The sequence below is a fragment of the Tinamus guttatus genome, unplaced genomic scaffold, assembly GCF_059628265.1.
Source record: "Tinamus guttatus ecotype Peru unplaced genomic scaffold, ASM5962826v1 Tinamus_guttatus_pri_ptg000770l, whole genome shotgun sequence".
NCBI classification, from domain to species: domain Eukaryota; kingdom Metazoa; phylum Chordata; class Aves; order Tinamiformes; family Tinamidae; genus Tinamus; species Tinamus guttatus.
This window is the reverse complement of record NW_028289304.1, coordinates 138,660-156,659: the sequence shown is the minus strand read 5'-3', so window position 1 is coordinate 156,659 and position 18,000 is coordinate 138,660. Positions and strand designations below refer to the sequence as shown.

General features: G+C 65.3%; 1 protein-coding gene and 1 pseudogene across 2 annotated transcripts; one reads left to right on the top strand and one right to left on the bottom strand.

Annotated features, from left to right (window-relative positions):
- Positions 1 to 1,768: 1,768 nt before the first annotated feature.
- On the top strand, positions 1,769 to 12,531 carry LOC104575503 (atrial natriuretic peptide receptor 2). Of its 2 annotated transcripts, none has more exons than XM_088537443.1 (22): positions 1,769 to 2,489; positions 6,790 to 6,989; positions 7,084 to 7,197; positions 7,375 to 7,510; positions 7,626 to 7,720; positions 7,862 to 7,994; positions 8,197 to 8,281; positions 8,446 to 8,566; positions 8,804 to 8,878; positions 9,016 to 9,093; positions 9,247 to 9,351; positions 9,698 to 9,769; positions 9,863 to 10,022; positions 10,115 to 10,270; positions 10,367 to 10,535; positions 10,661 to 10,807; positions 11,051 to 11,174; positions 11,291 to 11,359; positions 11,509 to 11,683; positions 11,890 to 11,988; positions 12,090 to 12,181; positions 12,469 to 12,531. In XM_088537443.1, exons 1-22 carry the CDS (start codon positions 1,769 to 1,771, stop codon positions 12,529 to 12,531), a joined length of 3,189 nt encoding a protein of 1,062 aa, XP_088393569.1. The 2 variants fall into 2 exon arrangements, with proteins under 2 accessions (XP_088393569.1, XP_088393570.1); XM_088537444.1 differs by having other exon boundaries at positions 9,229 to 9,351.
- Positions 12,532 to 13,842: 1,311 nt separating this feature from the next.
- LOC148591508 (sperm-associated antigen 8-like) lies at positions 13,843 to 17,881 on the bottom strand (annotated as a pseudogene).
- Between the last annotated feature and the right edge of the window lie 119 nt (positions 17,882 to 18,000).

Genomic DNA, 18,000 nt, shown 5'->3' with positions numbered 1-18,000 from the left:
CTCCCTGCCCAGCCCGGCACAGCCCCGGATCCCGAGCAAAGCCTGGCCCCGGAGCAAAGCCCAGCTCCACACAGAGCAGCAGCCCCCTGCACTCCTGGGTGGGCTCCCCACGGCCTAGGCATCACTTCACCCCGGTGCAGGCAGCACGACCCATCTCGGGGAGGTGGATGTGTCAGCCCAGAGGTGTCCCCTGCACTACCCTCCTGCGCCAGGGTCCCCAGCGGTCCCCCAGGTCTGGAGCCCTCAGTGTTGTTGCCCATGGGGGAGCTGCCAGACCCTCCCCGCTCCAAGTGCGCTCCCCATTTGGTTACATCTGCTCCCACACCAGCCGTGTCCTTGGGCTCTGCCACTTGAAGCCGCAACGTCTCTGGGGTATTTATAGACGGCAACCCAATCCCAGGAGCTCAGGTTGTGCGGGCTGTGCAAGCCGAGCTCCGCGACTCCATGCGGGGAAGGACACGTCATTCATCACGGGGACGCGTGCCGTGGTCCTGGCAGGAGGACAGCCCGCGGAGGTGCCAGCCCGGCCACCGTCGCAACTCCGTGGCACCGCACCCGGCAACGTCACCCTGCTGCACAGCACGGATGCGGCCACAAGCCGTGGGGCAGGGGCCAGCCGCGGGGCTGGCGGGGGAGCGCGCAGCAGCCCTGTGGGGCCACAGGCCGGCTGGGAATACGAGGAATGTGGTGTGCGGCGGCTGCGCAGCCCGGCGGGCACGTTGCCCCTGCCGCGGCCCCACTGCAACCCCTGGCAACCCCGAGCAGGGGCGTCTGCCCAGCGCAGCCCCCGCCTCCCGCCACTCGAACTCGGCCCCACGGTGGCTCTGGAAGTGCTGGGGGTGCCCAGGGCTTCCTGCCCCACAGCTGGCGCTCACTCCAAGGTGCCCCCCGGGCTCTGTCCCAGGGCCTCTGCTCCTCTCACAGCCCCTCAGCGGGTCCCCCCCTCCCTCCTGTCCCCTCACCCCACAGGCTTGTGCCCCACGGACAGTTTTGGCATCAGTGTCCTGCTCTGGGGCCTCTGCAGCAACTTGAAAGACGCAGGGCAGATGCTCTGCTGCCTCCAGCCCCCCATGGTGGGGAGCCGGGGGGTACCAGGGGTGGCGTCTGGGGAAGGGACATTGCCTGGACCCCCTGGCCCAGCTGGTTCCTGTTGTTACCAGCAGCTTGATACCGTGGTGGGGGTTGAGCCCCCGCTGTCCCCAGCACCTCCAGTCCAAGCCCCCTGTGCCACCCCAACGGTGTGACTACAGCACCTGGGACAGGGGGACGGCAAGGTTGTAAGGAGATCCCGCAACCTTGGACACCCCCTGGCAGGGACACCCATACCCAGGGTCCTCCCCCCCGCTCCCCGCACCTCAGAGCTCAGTCCACCCGGGGTGATAACACCCCACACTCAGAGCACCTCTGACCCCCGACCCCTATAACCTGGAGTGCCCCTCAGAGGGAACATCCACACGCAGGACGTCCCCCTGCATCCTACAGCATCCCCCCCCCCCCCGTACAGACCCCCTAATAGCCCAGAGCTAGGGCTTCCCCAGAGACACCCCTTCCCGCGGACCCCCGCGCGGGTCCCCGCCGCCCAGGTGCGCTACGAGCGCGTGGCCGCCCCGACGGCGGCTCCGGTGCCGGCGGCGCGGCGAGGGGCGGCAGGGGGCGCTGGCCCCGTGGCGGCTGGCGCGGTCCCACCCGGGGGGAGGTGCCGGCGGCGGGGCGGGCGCGGCGCAGGGAGCCGCGGGCGGCGGCCGGGGCGCAGGAGCCAGCGCAGCCCATGGCTCCGCGGCTGCCGCTGGTACTGGCGGCGCTGCTGGCAGCGGCGGGAGGCGGCGGGCGGCGGCAGGCGACGGCCCCCGACGGGGCAGACGCCAACCTCACGGTGGCCGTGGTGCTGCCCGAGCGCAACGTGAGCTACGCGTGGGCCTGGCCGCGCGTGGGGCCGGCGTTGAGCCTGGCGCTGGAGGCGCTGGAGCGGGGCGAGCCGCCGCTACTGCCGTGGCCCTTCTCGGTGCACATCGAGTTCATGAGCTCGGAGATGGAGGGCGCCTGCTCCGAGTACGTGGCGCCGCTCAAGGCCGTGGACCTCAAGCTCTACCATGACCCTGACGTGCTCTTTGGGCCGGGCTGCGTGTACCCGGCCGCCACAGTGGGCCGCTTCGCCTCGCACTGGCGCCTGCCGCTCATCACGGCGGGCGCCGTGGCCACCGGCTTCAGCCAGAAGCGCAAGCTCTACAGCACAACGGTGCGCATGGGGCCCTCAGCACACAAGCTGGGTGCCTTTGTGGCCCACCTGCACGCGCATTTCAACTGGAGCAGCCGCGCCGCGCTGCTCTACGCCGACCGCCGCACTGACGACCGGCCTTACTACTTCACCATCGAGGGCGTCTACGAGGAGCTGCAGGAGGGCAGCAACATCACCCTGCGCCATCACATCTACTCGCCCGACGAGGGCGGCCCCGATGCCGCCGTCCACTTCATCAAGGCCAGCGGGCGCGGTGCGCAGCAGGGTGGCATGGGGATGGGGCGAGGGGGCTGCGTGGGGACCCTGCGCGGGGCTGCGTGCAGTGGGGGGGGGAGCGCAAGGCGGGGGGGGGTGTGCACAGGGACCGTGTGCGGAGCTGTGTGAGGGAGAGGGAGGGGGGGGGGCTCTGTGTGGGGTCGGGCACACAGGGGGCACAGGGGGGCCCTGCATGGGACTGAGCACAATGTGAGGGGTGAAGGGCCCCTTTGTGGGGCTCAGGAGGAGGGAAGGGGTAAAGCACTGCAGAGGGCGCAGAAAGAGGCCAGGGACACCGAGGGAGCTGTGGGGCACAGTGTGGGGCTGGGGACACAGTGGGAGCTGTGTGGGACTCTCACAGGGATGGGGGCAACACAGCAGGGGACAGAGCAGCCCCTGGCCCCGCTCCCAGCCGTTGCTGTCAGGCTTTCTGTGGCCAGGGCAGCCAGGGGACCACACGCTCCCCCTCCCCATCCCCCTGTGTATCCCCCTGTCCCCTCACCCAGGTGGGCACTGCCAGGGGCTCTATCGGGTGTCTCAGGTTACATGTGGTGCGAGAGCAGGGCCAGGAACACTTGGGTAGCCCTGTGAGCACACCCCTGTCACAGCCTGTCACAGCTGTCCTGCCCTCTCCTGAGCAAGCCGAGGCACAGCCTGCACTGGCTGCGTTGCGGCCACCCTGGGGCAGTTTGGCCGCGGGTGCCCTGCACGGCATGTGACAGTGTGGACGTCGCTGAAGGACAGTCCTGCTGCGGTCACTCGCACACAGAGGTGGCCATGTCCCCCAGCCGGGTCGCCCTTGCGTTGTGCTGGTGACACCAGTGACACCGACGGGGTGATGGCAGCCCCGGGGGGGAGGCATGGGCAGGCAGAGACCAACACGCGGGCGAGCTGCGAGTGCTGCTGGCAGATGCCAGGGCTGCACTGGCCCCCAGGGACGGGGGTTGGGGACCGCCCCACCCTGCTGATAGAGGGATAAATCAATTTGGTGCCCCAAGAGCGCCTCAGGAGAGCTGCTATATCGGGAGCAGGAGGAAATGGACGGGCTTACAGAGGCAGCTGGAGACCAAGGGCAGCCTAATGCTGCTTCATTATTGATGAGCGGGGGTTATTGATCCTGGAGACAACTGCTCCATGCTGGTGCTTAATGGATCCTGAAATGATGCTGTGTCGTTAAGAAAGACATGGAGCCGGGGCAAGCGGGGCCCGATTGGACGGGGGAAATCTGGTGGAGAGAACATTGCTGCTGGCTGTGATGGACCAGGCAGCTGGCGTACGGGAGGACCTGGCTGCATTGGGCTCCTGGGGGCCAGGGGCTCGGTCTGGGCTCTACCGTATCTGGGACCCTGAGTGCGCAGGTCAGGGTGCTCCACTTTTGGGGCCATCGTCCCAGGTGCTCAGGGCTCTCACAGGTGAGGAAGCTGGTAGTGCCAGCTCCCCCATGGGATGGGCATTCCATGACAAGCAGAAGGAGCGGACAGTTTGCTTGGCTGCGTGCAGGGGTGGAAGGTTCCCTGTACTCTGTGGGGCTTGGCACTTTCCATGGGATGGGAGCAAAAAACCATGCACAGAAAAAAAAAGCTAAAATCAGTGATTCCAAACAGCATATGTGCCATAAATCTCCCCGATGTGCATCGATCCCTGCTGATGCAGGAGGAGGCCCAGTGTGGGCAGAGCCGCAGGGGCAGTGTGTGGGCCCTCCTGACTGGCCCGCAGAGGAGTTTGGGCCCCCTGGTCACAGCCCGGTGCCAGGGGGCAGGACGTGGGGCTGAGAGATTGGAGAGTGGGCGTGCGGACAGGAGTGGGTGTTTGGGGCTGCGGTGCCAGCATCCCGCGCAGGACGGGGGGGCCATTTCTTCCGGCTTCAGTTTCCTTCCCTAGGTGATGGGCAGGAGCCTGATGAGCCTTTGCTGGGGAAAGCTGGGGGCAGCGCGGTTTGGAGAGCGGGGGGCAGGCCCCGTGCTTCCCGCTGCCCCTCTTGCTGGGCCCTGGGTGACGTGCAGGGGCCCTCGTCTCTCCCGCAGCTCGCGAAGGTGCTCATGTGATTAGAGTTGAGGTTGAGGAAATTAGCAGAGCATCTGCCTGCGCTACACAGGTCCTCTGCCCGGGGAGATGGAGAGGGGGGGCTGATACCAGGAGAAGGGTGGATTTTGTCCTCCCCATCCCCACAGTATGGCCGGGAATGGGAACAGTCACTGGACTGGGGCAACGGTGTTGGCCTTGCATGGGGGGCCATGTGTTGGCAGCGCTGCTCTGCAATGGCACCAACACAAAGCACAGTGGTCGCAGGCACCCTGTGCATCCCTCGCAGGCAGTACAGAGCGGGGGTTTACAGGACGGTCCCTCTCCCTTGGCGCCCAGGTGTGGGTTTCGTTCCCTGGCGTCAGCAACCACCTGCATCCTAGCGAGCCACGTGCTGCCCCCGCTGCCTGCCCCGCTGCCCGCCCCTCGCGCGCTGCCCCCGGGGATCACCCGCTCACCCCTGCTCTGCATGGCCTTTTGGCCAGGCTGGGTTTGCTGCTGGCACTTGAGGCTGCTGCGCCCGTGTCCCACCATCTGCCACCATCTGTTGCTGTTCCCCAGCCTGCACTGGGCCTCTTGCTGGGAGCTTTAGGCTGCTTTTCGGCAGCGTCCCTCAGCCTGGCGCTGGCTTCAGGCTGGTGATGGTTGCATGGGGCGGCCCCACATGGGGCCCGTGGCGTCCGCGTGGCTCTTACGTGGTGCTGCACTGCCTGTCCCGTGGGACGCTTTGGGCTGCGGGAGATGATGTGTGTCCTGGTGCTGGGCATGCGTGGAACCATGGGGCAGGCCGAGGGGGAGTGTGTCCAAGGAGGTGCCAAAGGAGGAGTCAAAAACCTGACCAGCTAGGAAATCCCATCCTCTGCTTGTGCCTCCCTTGCTGACCTGCTGCAGGCGCCCACCCTGTGCCCAAGCTCCTTGACCCTTCCCAGCAGGGCCAGCCATGCTGGTGGCACCGAGCCGGGAACGGGGATGATGGTAGGGCAGAAGGATGTCCTGCTATGGACATCCCTGCAGCAGAGCTGCCCAGCTGAATCTCCTGGGAAGAGAGCGGAGGTTCCTAGAGGAGGATGGGGAGGAGCAGCCTCTGGCTGTGCAGGGACACATTGCCGCTGGGGCACCGGGCTCAGCAGTGATGCCAGAGGGGTTTTTGCGTTGGCCGCTCTGTGGCACGTTTGCCACTTTGTTTCCCTCCTGGCACTTGGCACAAGAAGCTCCTGGCACCTCTACGGGTGCCCAGCGTGGCCCCATGGGGTTTCCGCTCCCCTCTGTGGGCTGCCTCGCTGCACCGATGGTCGAGGTGGTCAGGAGGGCCTGCCTGGCCCCGAGCCCGCACGCGGCAGGGGGCTCACCTGTCACGGGACCCAGCCCAGGGCTTCCTCGCTTGTCCCATCCCTCCCTCTTCCCTCCCTGTGCTCCAAATCTGGCCAGGGCCCTGGCGGGGCGCTGGCCCCGCGCGGGAGGGCTGCGAGCTGGGGCCAGCGCCTGAGCATGACATTCCTCCAGTGCCCGCCACCACCTCCTCCCACGTTGCTCAATCCCGGGTTCCCAGCCAGCCTGGCTGGAGCAGGGGCCCTGGTTTTCCGGGGTGAGGGAGGAGGCAGTGGCAGGATCTTCTGCTCTGGCCCTCCGAGGGCGAAGAGGGCCCCTGCTCGGAGGGGTTTCAGACGGTCTCGGGCGCAGCCGGTGCAGCGGCTGGCCCCATGGCCCGTGGTGCTCCCGGGCAGCCCCTGCGCAGCACCGGGGCCAGGTGTCCCACCAGGGCCGGCAGAGCCGCGACGCTGGGCTGGGGGCAGCCGGGGCGGCGGGACGGGGCCTGGGCACCCCCTTGTCGCGTGTATCGCACCAGCAGATGCTCTGTTTCCAATTAATGCCGCAGCTGCCAAAGGTGCTGGAATCCGGGAACCTGCACATTACTGCCGCACGACCGCAAATCCAAACATGTTTTTGTCCCTTCCCGAGTCTGGATTCCCTGGTGTCCTTTGGGCAAAGGCTGCCGTCCTCCAGGGCCTGGCCCCAGGGCCGTGCTGGGCCTGTTTTGCCCTGCCTGGGGCTGGTGGAGCCCCTCGATCTGGGACGCCAGAGCCCCTCGAGTGGGGATACTGGACCAGCAGGCTCCTGGCTGCTCTGGGATGGACTGGGAAGGATGGGGAGCATCTCATGGACATGGTCTGTGAGGGCAATGAGAGCCATGGCACTGGCTGGGCTCTCTGACCATGGGGGCAGGAGCATGTGGACATTACAAGGAGGTTACAAGCCCTGCCCTGGGTCCCCCGTAGTGATCTACCTGTGTGGCCCGCTGGAGATGCTGCGGCGAATCATGCAGCGGGCGCAGAGCGAGAACCTCACCAACGGTGACTACGTCTTCTTCTATGTGGATGTCTTCGGGGAGAGCCTGTGGGGCGACGCTGCCCGTGACACCTTCAAGCCCTGGCAGCAGGGCCAGGGCCAGGACTCGGGACTGCGCGAGGCCTTCCAGGTGAGCAGTGCTGTGTCCCCCCTGCCAGGGCATGGGCACAGGGTCAGCACCGCTGGACCTGCATGAACGGTTGCGGCGCTGTGCTTGGTTGCAGTCAGTGCTGGTGATCACCTACCACGAGCCCCAAAACCCCGAGTACCAGCACTTCCAAACGCAGCTCATCCTGCGAGCCAAGGAGAATTTTGGGGTGCAGCTCAACTACTCCTTGGTAAGTGGGGCCCTGGGCTCGGGGCTGTGGGGACCGGTCTGAGTAGGGCTGTGGTATGTCACTAGTGTGCAATGACATGGCTACATGCAATGCCAGAGGTTCTCTTTCTGGAGCCTGCATGTACGGCCCTGGTGCCTGGGGTAGTGGGGCTGGGGATGCTGATGTCTCTGCCCGCAGATGAACCTGGTAGCTGGCTGTTTCTATGACGGGCTGCTGCTGTACGCCATGGTGCTGAACGAGACGCTGCGGGAGGGCGGCTCCAAGAAGAACGTCACGCGCATCATCCAGAAGATGCGAGACTGCAAGTTCCAGGGTAATGGCAGGGCCAGGGTGGGTGCCGAGGCTGGTGGCCTGGCCAGGATGCAGCGGTGCTGGCACATGTGCTGTGATAGTGTCCCTGTCCCACCACGATCTCGCTTCCCATGCAGGGGTGACCGGGCTGGTGAGCATGGACAGCAACAACGACCGGGACATGGACTTCAACCTGTGGGCCATGGGCGATCCCAAGAGTGGGCAGTACGAGGTGGGTACTGGCGCCGGTCCTGCGCAGCCAGGACAGCGGGGAGCATGCCACAGCCGGGGCCGGGATGCTCGGGGTACTGCGAGTAGGCTGGAAGGCCCTGGGGCTTGTGGGATCCGCAGGCTCAGCTCTCTCTCCCTGTAGGTGGTGGGACACTACTCGGGTGCGGAGAAGCAGATCCACTGGCTGGGCCAGCCCATCCGCTGGGTGAAGGGGGCACCCCCTTTGGACAACCCGCCCTGCGTCTTCGATGTGGATGACCCCTCCTGCAATAAAAGTGGGTACTAGAGCAGCTGGCCCCTAAGCCTCAGCCTCACATCCCTCAGTCCCCAGCGGGTGCCTGGGAACCCACCAGCTGGGCTCTGCCAGGCTCTCGAGGTGGTTTCCAGTGGGTGCTGTTCCACCTGCTGCCACTGCAGGGTCTGGCAGCTCTGTGGGGTGGGAAGCTGGGTGGCCCTAACAGCCCCTGCACCCTGCAGCTCACCTCTCCATGCTGGCCATCGTGGCTTTGGGCGCCGGCCTCACCTTCGTCATGTTCGGCATTTCCAGCTTCCTCATCTTCAGGTACAGTGGGGGACCAGAAAGCCTCTACTTTAGCCCTGGGCACCCCTCGACTTAGTGTGGGGCAGGCTGGATGCGCTGGGCACTAGGCATAGTGGGGGACCCGTCCTGCCCGCTGGGTGTCCCCGTGCAGGGCCACGGGCGCCTGACCGTGCTGTGCTCCCCAGGAAGCTGATGCTGGAGAAGGAGCTGGCCAGCATGCTGTGGCGCATCCGCTGGGACGAGCTGCACTTCGGCAGCACCGAGCGGTACCACAAGAGAGCAGGCAGCCGCCTCACGCTGTCCCTGGTGAGACAGCGACCCACGGAGCCCCATGCCTTGTCCTGCCCCTGCGCGGCTCTCCGTCCCCTGTAGAGCCACCTCCCTGGCAGACTTGCCCCTATAGACTTCACCCTCCCCATAGAGCATTGAGCCCCCCCAGATCTTGCCCTGCAGAGCCCACTCTGCACTGTCCCCTGCGTTCCCCACCGCCCCCGGGGTGCTCGGTCCTGGAGTCCCATCCCTAACCCTCTCCTTCTCTCCCAGCACGGCTCCAGCTACGGCTCTCTGATGACCACCCATGGCAAGTTCCAGATCTTTGCCAACACCGGTCACTTCAAGGTGAGCATGTCATCTCGCTCCTGCCATGTCCCCACAGTCCCTGTTACAGCATTTTTCGTGTCTGGTCATCCCCCCCTCTGTGCACCCCTCATCCTCCCCGTGTGGCACTGACCTCTCCTTCATCCCCTCCGTCCCAGGGCAACATGGTGGCCATCAAGCATGTCAATAAGAAGCGCATCGAGCTGACACGGCAGGTGCTCTTTGAGCTGAAGCACGTAGGTGTGGGGTCTGGGCTCTGGCTCTGCTGGGTCACCCTGCTTGGGGCACAGTGGCTGGTCCTGTCAGCAGCGGGGGGCATGAGAACGTGGGGCTAGGCCAGTCTGTGGATGTCCCACCTGATCTTGGCTCGGCTCTGCTTCCAACTCCAGATGCGAGACATCCAGTTCAACCACCTGACACGGTTCATCGGGGCGTGCATCGACCCCCCCAACATCTGCATCGTGACCGAGTACTGCCCACGAGGCAGCCTGCAGGTAGGGGGGCGGTGAGGAGGCCCAGGGGGTGGCATCCAGTCTGGCTGCACCCCATGTCTATGAGGGTCCCAGAGCTTTCTCAATGCTGAGCCCTGATGGCTGGTGACCTCATTGTACTGACTACAAACACCTGGTGGCTGTTCGAGCCCTGCAAGACTTGCCAGCAGGACAGCAGCCATGCAAATAGGGGTGCCAGCAGGGTGGAGGCTCTTGGATGTGACAGGGTTGGTGCCACCAAGCCACCCCGGCCAAGCCAAGCCTTGGCTCCCTGTGAGGCCAAGTGCTTGGTGCTGCTGTCCAGCGGTGCTCAGCAAGACTCTGCTCACATCCAACACACTCTCACCAGGACGTCCTGGAGAACGAGAGCATCAATCTGGACTGGATGTTTCGCTACTCACTCATCAATGACATCGTCAAGGTACCCCAGTGAGGATGCTGGGCTAAGAGATGGGTGCTGAGGCTCTGCTCGAGGGTGCCAGCTTTGCATTGACTGTCCGTCTGTTGGGCGCAGGGAATGGCCTTCCTGCACAACAGCATCATCGGGCACCACGGCAGCCTCAAGTCATCCAACTGCGTGGTGGACAGACGCTTCGTGCTGAAGATCACCGACTATGGGTTGGCCAGCTTCCGCTCGCCCTGCGACAGCGAGGACACACACACCCTCTACGCCAGTGAGCGCCAGACCCTAGGCAGCCCTACCTTGGTCCCCGTGGGGTGGGATGGGGTGATCCTGTCTCACTGCCTCGTGGCCCTGTCCTGCCAGAGAAGTTGTGGACGGCACCGGAGCTGCTGCAGAAGGGCCAGCTGCTCCCGCAGGGCATGCAGAAGGCTGACGTGTACAGCTTCGGAATCATCATGCAGGAGATCGCCCTGCGCAACGGCCCCTTCTACATTGAGGGCATGGACCTGAGCCCCAAAGGTGAGAAGTGGGGGGGCACAGAGAAGGACGGGATGGAGCGGCCCTGCCGCGGTGCCCGCGCTCCGGTGCTGACACCGCATCCCCCCGTGCCGGCAGAGATCGTGCAGAAGGTGCGCAACAGCCAGAAGCCGTATTTCCGTCCCTCCATCGACATCAGCGTGCACAGCGAGGAGCTGGCCGTGCTCATGGAGCGCTGCTGGGCGCAGGAGCCCGCCGAGCGCCCCGACTTCGGCCAAATCAAGATCTTCATCCGCAGATTCAACAAGTGGGTGCCGGCAGAGAGGGGGACGGCCATGGGTGCCTGGAGCCACCCTGGGGGAACACCTCACCCTGTTGGGAGTGAGAGTGCGTCACGGCCCCCCTGCTTCCCATGTGCCCGTGTCCCCCCAGGGAGGGCAGCACCAGCATCCTGGACAACCTGCTGTCACGCATGGAGCAGTATGCCAACAACCTGGAAAAGCTGGTGGAGGAGCGGACACAGGCCTACCTGGAGGAGAAGCGCAAGGCAGAGAACCTGCTCTACCAGATCCTGCCCCAGTGAGGATGGGCGAGACGGGAGCGCGCAGCGTCCCGGGGATGGGTGCCAGCCTGCACCCGCCGCCAGACAGGTGCGGGGTCCCCAGCCCGGCTCTGCAGCCTGTGCTGGGTAAAGGGGAGGAGACCTGGGGTGCTGGGCTTTGGGGAGGGAGAAAGTGACCCAACTCATGGTTGCACCAAGCGCAGGGTTCTGCAGGGGCAGCACTGGCCTGTGGTGCCCGCTGTCCCCTCTTCCCTTCCCAGCTCTGTGGCGGAGCAGCTGAAGCGCGGGGAGACGGTGCAGGCCGAGGCTTTCGACAGCGTCACCATCTACTTCAGCGACATCGTGGGCTTCACCGCCCTCTCGGCTGAGAGCACCCCCATGCAGGTGGGGTGGCGGCAGAGCGTGGCCTGCCTCGGCAGCCCCCTGCTCGTGCCCGCGTCGTGGGCCGCTGAGAGGGACGTGCCCACTCGCAGCCCCGCGCTCACCTGTGCTCCTTCCAGGTGGTGACGCTGCTGAATGATCTCTACACCTGCTTTGATGCCATCATTGACAACTTTGATGTGTACAAGGTGGGGGACATGAGCGCACGCAGCCCCACACAGCGCAATGCTGGCGTGAGGGGTCACGGGACTGAGGGCTGGGCATGGGGGCTCCCAATGATGCGGGTGCTGCCGGGGTGGCGCGGGGCCCGCTGCTCCCCCTGACCCCACCGCCGCAGGTGGAGACCATTGGGGATGCCTACATGGTGGTGTCGGGGCTGCCGGTGCGCAATGGGAAGCTGCACGCCCACGAGATCGTCCGCATGGCCCTGGCCCTGCTCGAGGCCGTCAAAACCTTCAAGATCCAGCACCGGCCCAACAACCAGCTCTGCTTGCGGATCGGCATCCACACTGGTGAGCCCCATGTGAGCCCTGCATGTGAGTCAGCCCTGCTGGGCCCACGCTGGCCCATGTGGAGGGCACAGGGCTGCAGGGAGCTGCTGCCACCCCTGGGTGACCCAAGTGCCACACTGGGGCATTCCTAGAGAGGCTGTGGCTGGGGCCACAGCTGGGAGCTACTCTCCCACCACACAGCAGCTCACATGCTCCTGTGCCCACAGGCCCTGTCTGCGCTGGTGTCGTCGGTCTGAAGATGCCCCGGTATTGCCTGTTTGGAGACACAGTGAACACGGCCTCACGCATGGAGTCCAACGGCCAGGGTAAGTGCTGAGGCCAGGACCAGCCATGGGGCTCATAGTGGCGGGTTGCACCCTGCTCCCACGCACCAGTGACACCTCTTTTCCGTCTGTGTGTGCCCCAGCCCTGAAGATCCACATCTCGTCCACCACCAAGGAAGTCCTGGATGAGTTTGGCTGCTTTGAGCTGGAGCTGCGTGGGGATGTGGAGATGAAGGTGAGGCCAGGACAAGGTGGGGGGCAGGGAAGGCACCCACTGGTGCAGGTGAGGCCAGGACAAGGTGGGGGGCAGGGAAGGCACCCACTGGTGCAGCTGGGTGGTGCAGTTGGGAACTGGGAGCTCTGGCAGACATGCCGGGTCACATCCAAGAGGGCAGTGGTGGCACCAGAGCCCCCAGGGTGAGTGTTGGACAAGGTCCGCGCTGCAGCCAGGCCGCAGGCTCAGGAGAGTCTGACTCTGGGGCTGGCTCAGTCACAGCGCTGAGTGCTCCCCTCCACCCCCAGGGCAAGGGGAAGATGCGGACGTACTGGCTGCTGGGTGAGAGGAAAGACCCCCAGGGGGTTTGAGCCCGGCCGCGCCGCCAAGCCCCGCACCATGCTCTGCCTCCAACCACGCTTCCCTGCGCCCCGGGGGCCATGCCATGCACAGGGGGCCACCTGGCACCCACGTCTCCTGGCTCTGGCATCCTGGAGCAAGGAGGCAGCGCCTGTCCCTTCCCCCACAGGCACCAGCAAAGCCCACCTCCCTCGGGGAGGGGAGGATCCATCCCAGTCCCCATCCCCACTCCCTGTCCTCCAGCCCTCGCGCCCTCTCCCCTCCCAGCTCAGCTGGCTCTGAGCCCCGCTCCCTGGGGCCTGGCTGCCCCCACCCCAGGCATTTTGCCTCCTCCCTCCTCCGGCCCTGGCAGCCCCTGACGCCCCTCCCCAGAGGTGAAGACAGGGCTCCACCAGGACTGGCCCCTCAGGCGGAGCCAGTCAAGCGCCCTGCTCCCTGCCATGTCCCCTGCCCCTGTCACCTTCCTCCCGCTCCCCTGTATATAGTCCCCCCAACGCCAGGTTGTGTAAATACCCCCCTCCATGCAGGTGTAAATATAGCAGTCAGATAGTGCAAGCTATTTTGTTGAAATACAGATTTCCCCACAGCCCGCTGCCTCTGCTTTGTGCTTCACGCCACTGCTGGGGCTGCAGAACAGGGAGGGCTGGAGCCAACCCGAGCACGCGCTGGGGCCGGCGAGCAGGCTGGGGCCAGAGGCTCTCAGCAGGGCCGGGGGCCGGCACGGGGCACGTGTGGAGAGCTGCCCTGTGGAGGCCACGGCGTGTGCTGGAGAGAGTTCAGGGCAGTTCTGGGAAGGCCTCGCCGCCGCAGGGTTTGCTTTGGCCTGCAGGCTGCAGTGCATTCCTCTGAGCTCATGCTCTGGCTGCGCTGCTGCCGCTTACTGGAACCCACCTGTGCCCGGGGAGCGGCGCTGCCCGGGGCCCCCCGTCCAGCCCTGGGGACTACGCATTACCTGGGCACTAGGAGAGGACACGTTCCTTGGGATACAGGTCAGGCCAGGGCTTGTCCTCCTGTCAGCGAGTGCCCAAGAGTGGAAGGCCAAGGAGGGAGCACCAGACGATGCAGGGCTGAGGGGTGTGCAGTGGGGCCATGCTGTGGGCAGTGATGCGCCCCCGGGGAGCTACGGGAAACGGGGTGCTCTGGATGTGGGGCACCCCTGTGCCAGCACCTGAGCTGGCCAGAGAAAGGTGCCTGTGGCGGTGGGGGCATGCAGGTAGGCCCAGGACAGAGCCAGGCCTTGTCTTGCAGCAGCACAAGGACGCTGCCATCTCCGGATCGTTATTACTCGGCCAGACCGGCAGTGGGGGTAGCTCTGGTGAAGGTCAGGGCAGGGGCTGGCCTAGCTGCTCCGTGACAGGCATAGAGAAGGTGGCGTTCCTCCTGAAGGGAGTGTCGGTGGTGCAGATGCTGGTGACACCCTGGAGGGGAAGGAGACGGGTGGCCATGAGCAGGGCAGAGCTGGGGCAGGGCGCACGGGGCAGGGCAGCGGGGGGCTTACGGACACGCTGCTCCAGCTAGTAGCTGCGGGGCTGCTCCGTGTAGCAGTCATGGGGCTGCGGGTAGGAGAGGAGCAGCACCCATGAGAGGGGAGAAGGGCACCCAGCTGTTCTGAGGGGCCCCAGGAGGGTTGGGGGCTCCCAGAGTCCTCCGTCTCTTCCCAGTGCTGCGCAGGGCAGCTGGTGTGAGCTGCGGGAAGCCTGGGAGCTGAGGCGAGCCAGGAGGTGCCCCCGCTCGGCGCGAGCTGTACCTCAGTGGGGGGCAGTGGCGCGGGCTGGAAGCCCTCAGCGCGGTAGTCCCAGTGCGTGATGGAGAGCGACTCCATGGAAGCAGGTGGCAGGTCTCCTCCAGCACCTCCTTCCTGCAGGAGAGCTCTGGAGGCACCAGCTGGGCAGGACCCCTGGCACCGCTCAGCTCCTGTGCCCTCGGACGTACATAGAGAGCCCCCCTACCACTGCTCACGCCTCACGAGTGAGGGCCTGCAGGCACGTGGACTTGCCTGTATTTCTGGTATAGCATGAACTCCAGCATGGCCTCCCACTGCCCTGCGGGGGACGCGGGCACCGTCAGTCCCCGGACCGCTCCCCCACGCTCACTGTCCCCATGGGGAGCGCTGCCTCACCGTGGGCCGGGAGCACAGTTCTCCAGGGCTGGTAGTAGGAGTCCTTCATGGTGATGCTGTTGGCCAGCCAGGAGGGGAGCTGGTGGGTGAGCAGCCTGCGGTGGCCATGCCAGTAGAAGTACCCCTTGCTGCCCAGCTCCGGCCTCGGCATGCAGTCCAGCTCATTCGTGGCTCTCTGGGAACACAGAATGGGGAGGGGCACGTGGTGACCACAGCCTTTGCCCCCCCCCCCAAACATGATGAGCCCCGTGCTGTGGGCATCACCACTTATACCCAAGTTCATGTCGACCCCCAGGCAGTGTCCATCAACACAACTACCACAGCACAGAGTCATGCCCATGCCATGTAGCCACCACCATGCTGCGGTGACAGCACTCTTGCTTTTGGGCCTCTGTGTACGGCCCCCAAGGCCCTGGTGTAGAGGTGCACCATCAGGCTGGATCTAGCACAGCACCAAAACCTTCGTCCCCCTCAGTCCTTAACAGAAATGTCCTAGAGCACCTTGCTGAGGGGCAGCCCTGGCTACTGGGGCATGGTCTGCCAAAGGGAGACTGCCCTTCCCATCAGCCCTGCTCACCAGCAAGGCTGGAAAAGAGACACCAGCAGCCTGGATAGGACCCTACCAAGGGCTGGACATCCTTGTGTAGCTACGCAGACCCTGAGTAGGTGAAGGTGCCCAGTGTGTCTGGAAAGCAGCCCTGCACAGCTGTCCCGGCTGGCCTTACAGCTGGGCAAGCCCTGCTGTGGCACTAATGCAATCCGGCAGCCCCTCTGAGCCTCTTCCAGGGCAGCTGGCATGGCAAGAGGGCATCCCCATAGCCTTGTCACGGAGAGTCACTGCGTCTCATCGGTGCTGGCGTGCCGCCAGAGCACACAGTGTGATGTGCCCACGGCCTTTGGGTGGCTGCCCTGGGATGCATCCAACGTCCTGCACACAGGGCGCCCCGCTGCCCCGGGGAACGCTCGGCCCTCTGCAGACGCGTCAAGCGGTGGCCTGCACTTGTGCTGCCAGTCCAGCGCCTACCAGCCACATGGCTCCACTCTGACTGCACATGGAGTGGGACAGCAGTGCCCCCTGCCCAGGCTCTCCCTCCGCAGGCACCCCAGGGCGTTGGGTGCTGCGTGAGCACCAGGCTCTCACGTGCTCAGACACTTGAGACTAAATCTGAGCTCTCCAGCTCTGCTCTGGCAGCAGCTCCATCACAAAGGGGCTGGGTTAAGGGAGACCTGGGCCTGCGGCAGCCATGGCTTTTGCAAAGCGGATGCTGCCGGGCAGCGAGAATGCAGTGAGCAGCTGGCGAGGAGACTGGTAAGGCTGTCAACACGTTGGGTAAATAACCCAAGGGACAGGGCCCTCTGCATAACCTGGGACACTTCCTGGGCAGACGCTGAGTGCAAGGGGAATTAGCCTCTCCACATGGAGACCCTGGCCCCACTGCTGACCATCTCTTGGTGGAAAACCTGACAGATTTACAGCCACAGAAAGCTAGCAGTGAGAAGAGCTTCCTCAGCTGTGCAGGAAAAGGTTATTTGGACACAGCAGTTGGGCTCAGCAAAGGGATGAGGGATCCACCTCTCGAGGTCCCCTCAGCCCGACTCGCCTCACCGGCGGCTCCCGAGCTGTGCTGGCTTTTCCAGCAGCAGCCTCAGCAGGGCCCTGCCCATGGCACAGACACCTCCCTAGCTCTGCTGGAAACTGCCCAGCCTGACGCTTCCTTGCATCACCTCGATCCCTGCTGTCACTGTGGCATCCCCGGTTGTCAGCGCATCACCACTCCATGATCAACTGTAACACCTTCCTCTCTCCTAGGAAACAACGTGCGCCCAGATTACGGCACAAATTCCCACTCTTGGTCCCTACGTGCGTGCTGGCGCCTTTGGCACTATTGAATTTAATCCCCTTTCCACTCCGTGGATGTCAAGGTCATGCTGGGAGCGCCGGCTCGGCCAAGGGCAGCTATTTACAGCGAGAGGGCTCAGGCAAGGGTGCTGACAGGCTGTGCCTGCTGCAGGCTCAGACCAAGGGTGCTCGTGACGGTGCTCCCAGGCCCTTCCCTCACCTCATCCACAGACACAGCATGGAGGACATCAACCCTGCTCCCGAAAGGCTGGCAGCCCTCGGGAAGCCAGGTCAGCGTGGGGATGATGGCGGCGGGGGGTTACCTCCTCCTGCCAGTTGTGGATGAGGCAGCTCCCCCGGGCGCCAGGCTGGCTCAGTGGCTCTGTGGGCACCTGTGCAGGCATGGGCAGCACCTGCTCCATGACACAGGGCTCTGCCCTCCCAGGGCAGGGCGGCCACTCCAGCCCAAGGGGCTCCGTCCTGGCCTCCTCGGGTGGCACCACTCCAGGTCCATCCGTGGGAGCTGCCAGGGCCAGCCTGGGGGTCCCAGCTGTGGCCACAAGCATCTCCCCATCGCACAACAGCCTTTCCTTGGCTACTGTGGGCACAGGCCCTTCACCGGGGTGCAGGCCAGGCACGTGACCTGTGAGAGCTACCCTGTGGGTGGGGACAGGACATGGTCACTGCAGTGAGGCACTGGCAGCTGCCCTGCGGGGTCACCCTGCCGTGCTCCCACCCTGGTCCCCACTTGGCAGCACTGAGGGTCCTCCTGTGTCAGGGGACGGTGGGGCTCCTTTGCCTTTTGGAATGCAGCAGTCCCAAAAGACCAGTCCACTGCTGAGTCTCCGCTCCAGAAGGATCTTCCCCTCCATGGTCCCCTCCCCAGCCACCCCCAACCCTAGACCCCTCCCCTGCTGGACCCTGTCCCCCAAGGTCCCCTGGGCACGACCCTCCCACTCTGGCTCCCAAGTCCTCTAATGACCCTAGGGCCCCATCCCCCAAGCGCCCACATGGCCCCACACCCCAAATGTTCCCATCCCCCAAATGCCCCCCATGGTCCTGCATTCCCTAAAGCCCCCTTGCACCCTGCATCCCAAGTGCCTCCATGTCCCTGTACCCCAAATGCCCCCCCACAAAGCCCTGCGCCCCAAAGGTCCCAGCTAGGGCCCCTCCCCCAAGTGCCCCAGGCCCCTTCCCATCCTCGGGGGGTCTCGGGCCCGCTCCGGGCTCCACGGTGGGACTCCACCGCTCCCTCCTGTACATGCGCAACCACGGGACGGGACGGGACGGGACGGGACGGGACGGGACGGGACGGGACGGGACGGGACGGGACGGGACGGGACGGGCCCACCAACTGCTCCGTCTCCACGGAGACCGTAAATATCCTCCGCCCCGGACCCATCCCCCAAACTGCCCCAGCTCATTGGCGGCGCCGAGCGCGGCCGCTCCTCCCATTGGCGGAGCGCCTGGCGGCGGGAGGGGGGCGGTGCCCGCCCTCTCCGCGACACGGCAGGGGGCGGG

Coding starts and splice junctions, on each gene's coding strand:
- LOC104575503 (XM_088537444.1), top strand. CDS start 1,769: ATGGCTCCGCGGCTGCCGCTGGTACTGGCGGCGCTGCTGGCAGCGGCG. Junction 2,490..6,789: donor CATCAAGGCCAGCGGGCGCG/GTGCGCAGCAGG, acceptor GGTCCCCCGTAG/TGATCTACCTGTGTGGCCCG. Junction 7,721..7,861: donor CCAAGAGTGGGCAGTACGAG/GTGGGTACTGGC, acceptor CTCTCCCTGTAG/GTGGTGGGACACTACTCGGG.